The sequence below is a fragment of the Borostomias antarcticus genome (genome assembly GCF_949987555.1).
Source record: "Borostomias antarcticus genome assembly, chromosome: 23".
NCBI classification, from domain to species: Eukaryota; Metazoa; Chordata; class Actinopteri; order Stomiiformes; family Stomiidae; genus Borostomias; species Borostomias antarcticus.
Genome location: NC_140256.1, coordinates 3,858,721 through 3,868,751, shown reverse-complemented (window position 1 = coordinate 3,868,751; position 10,031 = coordinate 3,858,721). Strand labels below are relative to the sequence as shown.

The 10,031-nt window shown below is 46.8% G+C and overlaps 1 protein-coding gene across 1 annotated transcript in view; it reads left to right on the top strand.

Moving 5' to 3' along the window:
• The window catches only part of dnah10 (dynein axonemal heavy chain 10), a gene marked incomplete at both ends in the record, with an annotated part of 41,122 nt that extends 32,107 nt beyond the window's left edge, over positions 1-9,015 (top strand). Inside the window, 17 exons of the mRNA XM_084457423.1 lie at positions 1-52; positions 444-673; positions 756-1,029; positions 1,200-1,304; positions 1,554-1,708; positions 2,522-2,676; positions 2,798-2,981; positions 3,102-3,302; positions 6,103-6,312; positions 6,548-6,643; positions 6,738-6,909; positions 7,067-7,198; positions 7,315-7,526; positions 8,002-8,169; positions 8,345-8,525; positions 8,634-8,779; positions 8,869-9,015. The exon at positions 1-52 is cut by the window's left edge and continues 228 nt beyond it. Coding sequence (XP_084313549.1) covers positions 1-52; positions 444-673; positions 756-1,029; positions 1,200-1,304; positions 1,554-1,708; positions 2,522-2,676; positions 2,798-2,981; positions 3,102-3,302; positions 6,103-6,312; positions 6,548-6,643; positions 6,738-6,909; positions 7,067-7,198; positions 7,315-7,526; positions 8,002-8,169; positions 8,345-8,525; positions 8,634-8,779; positions 8,869-9,015 — 2,820 coding nt within the window. The remainder of the gene's footprint in view (positions 53-443; positions 674-755; positions 1,030-1,199; positions 1,305-1,553; positions 1,709-2,521; positions 2,677-2,797; positions 2,982-3,101; positions 3,303-6,102; positions 6,313-6,547; positions 6,644-6,737; positions 6,910-7,066; positions 7,199-7,314; positions 7,527-8,001; positions 8,170-8,344; positions 8,526-8,633; positions 8,780-8,868) is intronic.
• Between the last annotated feature and the right edge of the window lie 1,016 nt (positions 9,016-10,031).

Below are 10,031 nucleotides of genomic sequence, written 5' to 3'. Positions count from 1 at the left end.
CCCAAATACTCGCCCTCTGTGTTTGGCAAGGCTATGGTCATCAACTACACGGGTACGAGCCGTTTCAATTAGGGTTGCAAATTTCAAGGAATTTCATTAATTGATAACTGTTAACCTTAACAATCAATAGTCGATTAATTGATAAGAACGTCCCGCGCCAGACTGCGCTTCATTTTTGTGTCTTCTTCCGCTGTGTCGTTGAAATTTCCCGGCATCCCAATTAGCTTTCACTACATGGCGTGGCGCCCTCATGTGCAGTCAGACCTTAAATCATGATTACATTTCACGCAACTCCCGTTGATAATGTAAAAAAAAAGAAGTTCTGTTCCATTAACAAGCAGTCGATAGTCGATTAACTGTTAACATCCCTAGTTTCAAAATGGCGGTGGATCTCTAGACTCTGGTCGGTATCTGTGTGGTAGCCGTTGTGTTTGTGTCGTCAGTGACCCTGAAGGGCCTGGAGGACCAGCTGCTGAGTGTGATCGTGGGCTTCGAGAGGAAGGAGCTGGAGGAGCAGCGTGAGAGGCTGATCCTGGAGACCAGCGAGAACAAGCGTCTGCTGAAGGACCTGGAAGACTCTCTGCTGAGGGAGCTGGCCACCTCCACGGGCAACATGCTGGACAACGTGGAGCTGGTCCAAACCCTGGAGGAGACCAAGTCCAAGGCCAGCGAGGTGGGTCTGTCTGGACCCAGGGCTGGGACCAATCCGAGGCCTCAGCCGGAACTTTGCTGATGTCTTGTATTTGCTCCCCTAGGTGTTCGAGAAGCTGAAACTGGCCGAGAAGACGTCGGTGGACATCGATAAGCTCAGAGACGGCTACCGTCCGGCTGCCAAGCGTGGCGCCATCCTGTTCTTCGTTCTGGCGGAGATGGCTCTGGTCAACAGCATGTACCAGTACTCCCTGGCCTCCTACCTGGAGGTGTTCGACTTCTCCCTGCGCAAGTCTCTGCCTAATTCCATCCTGCCCAAGAGGCTGAAGAACATCATGGACACTCTGACACACAACGTCTACAACTACGGTTGCACAGGTGATTGGCTCAAAGGGGAAGGCCAAAAGCCAAAGGTTCTGTTTGTCTGTAAAGTTTTCAGAGATCTCACTCTTACTCACAGTGTTGAAGAGAACATGTAAGAATTAAGGTTCTTACTGTACGTTTCTGTACAGTAACGATGCTCTTCCCTGGATGTGTGTGATTCTCAGGTCTGTTCGAGAGGCACAAGCTGCTGTTCTCCTTCAACCTGACCATTAAGATCGAGCAGCCGGAGGGGAGAGCTCCTCAGGAGGAGCTGGAGTTCTTCCTCAAGGGTGAGTTACTTCATCCCGTCTTTCTCTCTCACACACACATGTACAGCATTTTACCCACAAATCTGAATTTAAGAAAATACAATTTGACAAACTTACTTGATTTGTGGAATAACAGAGCTTTCCATGCTATTGTATGCGCAGCTTATCAAACATTTCTACTGTACCATGCAAAAACATTTACTTAGTATGTCACATGTACCACACTGGTTCAGTTGTTCTCTCTCTCTCTCTCTGGGCTCCTGACTGTAGGAAACCTGTCCTTGGAGAAGAGCAAGAGGAAGAAGCCATGCTCCTGGCTTCCTGACCAGGGCTGGGAGGACATGGTGAGACTAGCAGAGCTCTTCCCCGAGCAGTTTGGCTCCCTGCCAGACGACCTGGAGAAGAACCCTGATGAATGGAAGACCGTGAGTCACACCATCCGCCAGCATGGGACATTCTACCCCGAGGCCCAGTCCCAATGTCCCCCCTAAACACTCAAGCCCTGAACCCTCACAGACTTATTGACGGCACCTGGTAAAGTGGTTGAGTGCGAGAGGCTGCAAGGGCTCGAAATGGTATAAAAGGAATGGGACAACACCTTACGTTGGGACATCACCTTACGTTGACGGCAAAACATATTTCTTTGTGTTTGGGACTTTTTATTTTAATTAAAATAATGTCATGCAGCTTTTAACTGGGGAATCATGATTTATGGGAACAGAAATCTATGTACACTGTAATTTATAACCATAGCCTTGATATTTTCAAACAAATGAAATTATACAAACCCATACAGTATGGTTGATAACTTATATGTCAAAATATTGAAACCAAAAGTATTCCAAGGCTACTTGTGCAGATAAGCAGTCCAGCTGAAAACATGAAACCATATTTTGTTTTGTAGTGAACGTAAGGGTTGGTTGATCTGTCCGTGCTTGTTTATTGGCCGTTCTTCAGGTAAACCTGTGTTTCACATCACAACAACATGAACTGTGGGCAGTTCCCTTAGGTACTTAGGACTTAGACTTGCGGAAAAGGGGGCATAAAGGGCTCTAAATGTCAGCCAGAGAGCCCTTGTGCATTTGATAATTTGACAATGGGACAGCCCTAAGCCCTCACACACTCAGCGGGAACGCGCCTCAACGTCTGTGGGTCCGTAAGGGTGGACATTGGGACTGGGCCCTAGTCTTTTGAATAGCTTATGATGAATTGCCCCTCCCCCTCCTGTGTTCTCTCAGTGGTACGACCTGGATGGTCCAGAGCAGGCTCCCTTCCCCATGAAGTATAAAGAGAACCTGACCGTCTTCCAGAAGCTTCTGTTGCTGCGCTGCTTCCGTCTGGACAGAGTTTACCGGGCTGTGACCGACTACGTCACCAGCACCATGGGCGAGAAGTGAGAGACTGTTCTGCTACTGGTTGTATTGATCTAATGTATTGATATCCAATGAATGGACAACGTTCAACTACGCTCTCTTTTTTCTCTCTGTTTGCTGCTTGTTCTCCCTCTCCCTCAGGTATGTGCAGCCCCCTGTCATCAGTTTCGAAGCCATCTATGAGCAGAGCACCCCGAACTCCCCCATCGTGTTCATCCTGAGCCCCGGCTCCGACCCAGCCAGCGACCTCATGAAGCTGGCCGAGAGGTCGGGCTTTGGAGGCAACAGGCTGAAGTTCTTGGCCATGGGCCAAGGCCAGGAGAAGGTACCAGAGGACTTGCACTTGCTTGAAAATCATGTTTTTTTTTTAACCAGTAAGTTTTCAGAGGTCAAAGGCTGTTCTTAGTGAGTTGTGTTTTATACATTGTCCCTGTGTGTCCTGTAGGTGGCGCTGCAGCTGCTGGACACAGCCGTGTCTCGTGGCCAGTGGCTGATGCTGCAGAACTGTCACCTACTGGTCAAATGGCTGAAGGACCTGGAGAAGTCCCTGGAGAGGATCACCAAGCCCCACCCAGACTTCCGTCTGTGGCTCACCACCGACCCCATCAAAGACTTCCCCATCGGCATCCTCCAGAAGTCCCTCAAGGTAGGAGAGGGCTGAGTCAGTCACACAGTGACACACAATTTTAGATATTCAAAATGATTGCAAAAACGTTTGTCAAAATCTCATTGAGAAAAATCTGAGGTTTATTTGGTTCAGGCAAATTATTGTATTCCTAACTAGAAATGATGCTTGGGGAGCACAGACCTCCGCCCATGAATGCATTTTGTGGCTCTGTGCGTTGATATTGCTGCATTTGTTAGGTCAAGAGCTTTATACTAGTCCAAACCCTGTGTCTATGTGACCTTCATATGTTGAGATATGGCCGTTTCAACTCGATTGACAATGAATGGAGGGGATTTTTCACTGTTTGGGCAGCTCGCGGACCCCACCCCTGTGATTCAGATCCACTCCTAAATGTAATGGGTTCTAAGATGGCCCATGTTACACCCCTCCACCGGGTTTCAGGAAAATCTGGTAGTGTTTGCGTAATCCTGCTCAAAACAAACAAACCAAGGAACATGGACCCACCCTGGGATTTGGATCTGCTCCAAAATTTAATGGGTTCCAAGTTGGCCCATGCTACACCCCTCCACTGAATTTCATGAAAATCAGTTTGTTTTTGCATAATTGTAGTCCAAAAAAATGAATGTAGGTGAAAGGCCTGGATTCTAAGTTGCACGATTCTACACCCTTTCACCTAGTTTCATGAAAATCGGTCTGGTAGTTTTTGCGTAATCCTGCCAACGGACTGACGGACGGACGAACACGCCACCAAAAACATTACCTCTCACCCTGCGCTGTCACTGGGCGGAGGTCATGAATAATCACACATTTTCACACTGGCCATGTTTGACATTGCATTCAGCTGAAATGTTGAGAGCAAAGTATCTAATCAATAACTGTGAATTTCTACATTGGGCTTGTTTCATATTGATTCTCTCACTCAGATTCATTCATTGATTCATTCAAACTTTTATTTAAAAACTCAGAAAATCCATTGAGGTAGACCCTCATTTTCAAAGATGCTGAGCATACAAAGACATTATTCAATCAATAGATAATTAAAAATAGAATACAATATAATAATATAATGATATAAAATAATAAAAATTCATCAGAAGTAGAAAACATGACAATCAGAAAATAAATCAATCAAAGAAATTACAGGTAGAGACACAATGGTCTCTGGTTAAGGCCTTGAACTGACCATAGGACGGGCCAGAATCAGAACTGACCATAGGATGTGTCAGAATCAGAACTGACCATAGGACGGGCCAGAATCAGAACTGACCATAGGATGGGCCAGAATCAGAACTGACCATAGGACGGGCCAGAATCAGAACTGACCATAGGACGGGCCAGAATCAGAACTGACCATAGGATGGTCAGATAAAGGACAAAGCTGATTGCTAATCGAGGAAGTGCTCCTTTAAGGTGTTTTGGAGATTATTCCAAGAGTATAGAGCAGAAAACAAAAAGGCAGTTTCCCAGTTCCGACCATACTCAAGAGACTTTTAGAACAATCCAGTCATTTGATCAAGTAAGATAAGGACAAGTTCCAAATGTTAGAAAAAGAGAATCCAGTTTATCCTCTCTAGTCAGACACCTGGCATCCATGGCCTGCATGGCTTCTAAAACCTCATCAGGTGAGAGTGTCAAATGAGCAGTATACTGTACTGTACTGTACTCTACGACGCACACACCATCATTAACAGCAAGAGGCGGCCAGCATGTTCCCTTTCCAATAAGAGGCCAGCATTAGCAAAATGCTTATTGAAAGCTACATGTAGACAAATTTCCTTTTGATCGAGATCAAGCAGTCAGCTAATTTAACATGTGTGGGAAGTGAGACTGCGGAATTGTTTTTGTTGAGTTTACAGCTCAACCCAAAAATGTAGCCGGGTCAGAGTTAGCTAGTGATCAAATCCAGATAATAATTAGATTTAGCTTTTCTCACATCTCTTTCTAATTTGTCTGAGCGATCGCCAGTGTATAGGATCACCTGATTTTCTGACAAGAGGCCAGGCAGAATTTCTGTCTTTAAACAAAGCTGATAGCTCTTGTGAGAACCAGGGTGTTACTCTGTCCTTCACTTTCCTAAATGGTGCGTGTTTGTTAACAATTGTCTCAGAGAAAGTCCAGAGCCTCTGAACATCCAGGATCTCAGATAATTAATGTTGCTGTGAGAAATATCCACCAAAAAACCTTGGTGGTTCAAATGCTTGAGAGTTCTCCTCACAATTATGTGAGATCTGGTTTTCTCCAAACGCACACTTCTGACACAGGCCGTATGGCAATGATCACTGATACTCAATTCAAATACTGCACTGGATACTGCAATTCTTTCAACTCTGTTGGAGAATATAAGTTCAATCAAAGTGGATCTTGAGCAATCTTTCAAATCAGGGCTCTGTTATTAGTTGGTGCAAGACAGATTAGGTTACCACTTATTTCTTTCAGATAATTCGAGTTGACATTTTGCCAATTTAGATTAAAGTTGGACGGCAGTTACAATCAGTTCCGCATCTGAGTAATGAGAAATTAAATCTACTGTATAAGTGCATCAATAGAGTCTGGCCCAGTGGCCCAACTACAACTAAAGATGTGAGCCCCAAAAGTACCCTCAGACTAATACTGTACATACAAAACACTCTCTCTCTCTGTCTCTCTCTCTCACTCTCTCTCTCGCTCTCTGTCTCTCTCTCTCTCTCTGTCTCTATCTCTCTATCACCATCTCTCTCTCACTCTCTCTCTCACTCTCTCTCACTCTCTCTCTCTGTCTCTATCTCTATCACTATCTCTCTCTATCTCTCTCTCTCTCTCTCTCTCTCTCTGCGACCAGGTGGTAACTGAGCCGCCCAATGGGCTGAAGCTGAACATGAGAGCCACCTTCTTCAAGATCGCCCACGAGACCCTGATGACCTGCCCCCACCCCGCCTTCCGCAGCCTGGTCTACGTGCTGGCCTTCTTCCACGCGGTGGTTCAGGAGAGACGCAAGTACGGCAAGATTGGCTGGAATGTCCCCTACGACTTTAACGAGTCCGACTTCCTGGTGAGTGAGAGAGTGACTATTTCGACAACATCCACAAAAAATGCCATTGAATGTTGATTACGTTTATTCACGGCTAGCGCTGTGAGATGAACCATCTCGTTTTCACAGGGGTCCAACAAAACATAAGACAGTTACACACATTGTTGATAATTGATAACGCTCTTTGTCATATAAAATGTCACACAGTATACAGTATTGTGTAAGCGTGCTTCTGAGGGCGTGACTGTGTCCACAGGTGTGCATGGAGATCCTCGACACCTACCTGACCAAAGCTCACGCTCAGAGAGACGCCAAGATCCCCTGGGGGAGCCTCAAATACCTGATAGGAGAGGTCAGTCTGGCTCACCTCATCATACCGGCCTCAGTGTGGATGTTACCCACAGTGCAGTGCGGGTAAACCCCTCCCTGCCGTGCGTCTCTCTCAGGTGATGTACGGCGGCCGATGCATCGACAGCTTTGACCGCAGGATCCTGACGGTCTACATGGACGAGTACCTGGGAGACTTCATCTTCGACACCTTCCAGCCCTTCCACTTCTTCCACAACAAGGAGGTGGATTACAAGATCCCCCCCGATGGCCCTAAGGACACGTATGTCGGTGGGTTGGTTTGTCACATAACCCGCCTGGTCTGGTGAACAGCAATTCTAGCTTTTTAATATAGGCTTAACGCTATGTTATACCATAAGAGATTTCTGCTGCACGGCTCTTGTGCTGAGGTTTTGCCTCTCTGTGATTGGCCTGCCTTGTGCTCCAGGTGAGATTGAGACTCTGCCATTGGCCAACACGCCAGAGGTGTTTGGTCTTCACCCCAACGCTGAGATCGGGTACTACACACAGGCAGCTCGCGACATGTGGACCCACCTGATCGAGTTACAGCCTCAGACTGGTAAAATATTTCGTTTCGCTCTCTCTCTTTCCCTCTCTCTCTCTCTCTCTCTCACACACACACACACACACACACACACACAGTCTGAGCGTCGTCTCCCGTGTCCTGCTCTCCAGGGGAGTCCGGAGGGGGCGTAAGCAGGGACGAGTACATCAGCCAGGTGGGCCGGGACATCCAGAGCAAGCTGCCCGAGGCGTTCGACCTGGACGTGACCCGTAAGAAGCTGGGCCTGGAGATCTCCCCCACCTCCGTGGTGCTCCTGCAGGAGCTGGAGCGCTTCAACAAGCTCGTCCGCCGGATGGGACACTCCCTGGCCGAACTGCAGAGGGTGAGGCCTAGGGCTGGGTTTAAAAAATCCATTCATTGATTCTGAATCGATTCTGGATCAAATGATTCAGAATCGATTCATGAATCCCAAAATCGATCTTTTATTTAATGAATGAATGAATAAATTAAGGAATGAATAGTTCAGTCATTCATCTAATAATTCATTCATTCATTCATTTTTGGAAATCAGTATCGATACCCAGCCCTAGTATTGATGTGTTGCATAACTTGGCAGTCATGTTATTAAGGTTACAGCTAAAAAAAACAGGTTTAGTAACACTAACCGAATCGATATTGAATCGAATCGAATTGAATCGTGATAATCGATTCTGAACCTTGTGAATCGTAATCAAATCGATTCTTAAAATTCGAATCGATACCCAGCCCTAGTGAGGCCTCACAACGGACGTGTCACGGGAAATATTTAAACTGTCACTTTTTTTTTGTCACTCGAACGTGTGTTTTTTGTGTCATAGGCCCTGGCTGGCGAGGTGGGCATGAGTAGTGAGCTTGATGAGGTGGCGCGCGCCCTCTTCAACGGCCAGCTCCCCGCCATCTGGAGGAAGCTGGCCCCCGACACCCTGAAGTCCCTGGGCAACTGGATGATCCACTTCAAGAGGCGCTACGAGCAGTACAGCTCCTGGGTGAGCCTCCTGCTCTCACACACACACACACACACACACACACTCGCTTTCTGATATGCACACGTTTCCGTCTTATAACACATTTTATTGCAGCTCACACTCTAGTCTCTCAGTATGAATTCAACACTTTCTATGGACTACAACCTCAATCAACCTGCTTTGTGTGTCCTTACAGGTGGATGAAGGAGAGCCCAATGTGATGTGGCTGTCAGGACTACAGATCCCAGAATCCTACCTGACTGCTCTGGTTCAGGCAACATGCAGGAAGAATGGATGGCCTCTGGACCGCTCTACACTCTATACACAGGTCACCCAGTACAGAACTGAGGACGAGGTCAACGAGAGACCTGGACAGGGTAAGAGTCCCCATTACGCACATATTACACACACACACACACACACACACACACACACACACACACACACACACACTGTTACTCAGAGTGATGCCGGCTGTTTCCCAGGGTGCTTTGTGTCTGGCCTCTACCTGGAGGGCGCTGACTGGGACATAGAGCAGGGCTGTCTGGTGAGAAGCAAACCCAAAGTCCTGGTGGTCCAACTGCCCGTCCTCAAGGTCATCCCCATAGAAGCACATCGCCTCAAACTACAGGTACAAACCGCTACATCAACACCCCCCCCTCACTGTTCAAAAAACCAGCCCGGCCCGTTCTCTTCAGCGTGTGTTTCTGTTCGTGACAGAACACCCTGCGGACCCCGGTCTATACCACCTCCATGCGGAGGAACGCCATGGGCGTCGGCCTGGTGTGCGAGGCAGACCTGTTCACCACCAAGCACATCTCCCACTGGGTCCTGCAGGGCGTCTGCCTCTGCCTCAACGCTGACTGAGGACGGACTCGTTTTACCACCAAACATCTTTTGCGAGTGGTATTGATGAACGGTTAAGACACGTTGTTCTGTTCAGTTTAAATTATTCCGTTCGATTTAATTTCTGATGTTTTGTAATTTATAAGATTCACTGAAATCAAAGGCTGTATCAATTCGCTACAAATAAATATTTTTTAGCCAAAACTTTTAAGACAAATTGTGTTTTGTTTTTCAATGCCATACCCTTTTGCTCTAGCGTAATTCAACCACTAGATGGCAGCCCCCAGCAGGATGTGGTCTTCCCAGGGCAGTGGGGCCCCTTAATGGAGCTCTCCTCTCCAGTCAGTCAGTCTACTGGAAAGGTGCCAGTAGATCTCTGGGCCTCTCCTCAACCCCAACCCTGCTATATTTAATCCGCGAGGACAGATCTCTTTATGAAGTCTTCACTCTGCTTTAATCACAGTGGTGTTTCTAACGCCAGCATCTCCTCAGCTCCCCCGGACAGAGAGAAGGGCCCAATAAATCCTCAGGGAGAAGAGAGTGTGCTTTGTGCTCGTTTTAATTAAAAATTGACCAATAGTTCTCCAGGTTATATTTCATCCCCCCACTCCCCGAGTCCTTTCTCCTGACTTCACCGGGCTGGTGTGTTGGGGGAGGTACTCCATAAAATAATTCAGTCCAAGTGCTACAGACACGCTGGACATATACAGCCCCTACAGATAAAATATAGATTTACAGTAGGTTTGAATTTGATCTGTGCAGGTCGGATGTGTACACGCTGACATCATGCATTTTAACTTGAATTCAAACATATTTCACGTTTGAGATCCATGAATGTCTCAAAAGGAATTTAGTCCATCTTTAAACTTGAGATATTTCCTGCCGAGGCAGACTAAGAATGGATTATAGTTGTTATATGAGGGGAACAGGCATTTGGGAAATGTGTCTCTGAGTCAAACATTGACCGAGGTGCATTGTGAAACTTCCTCAGTCCGTGTAGTGATTTTCTTTTCAATTTTTCTTACAATATCACTATC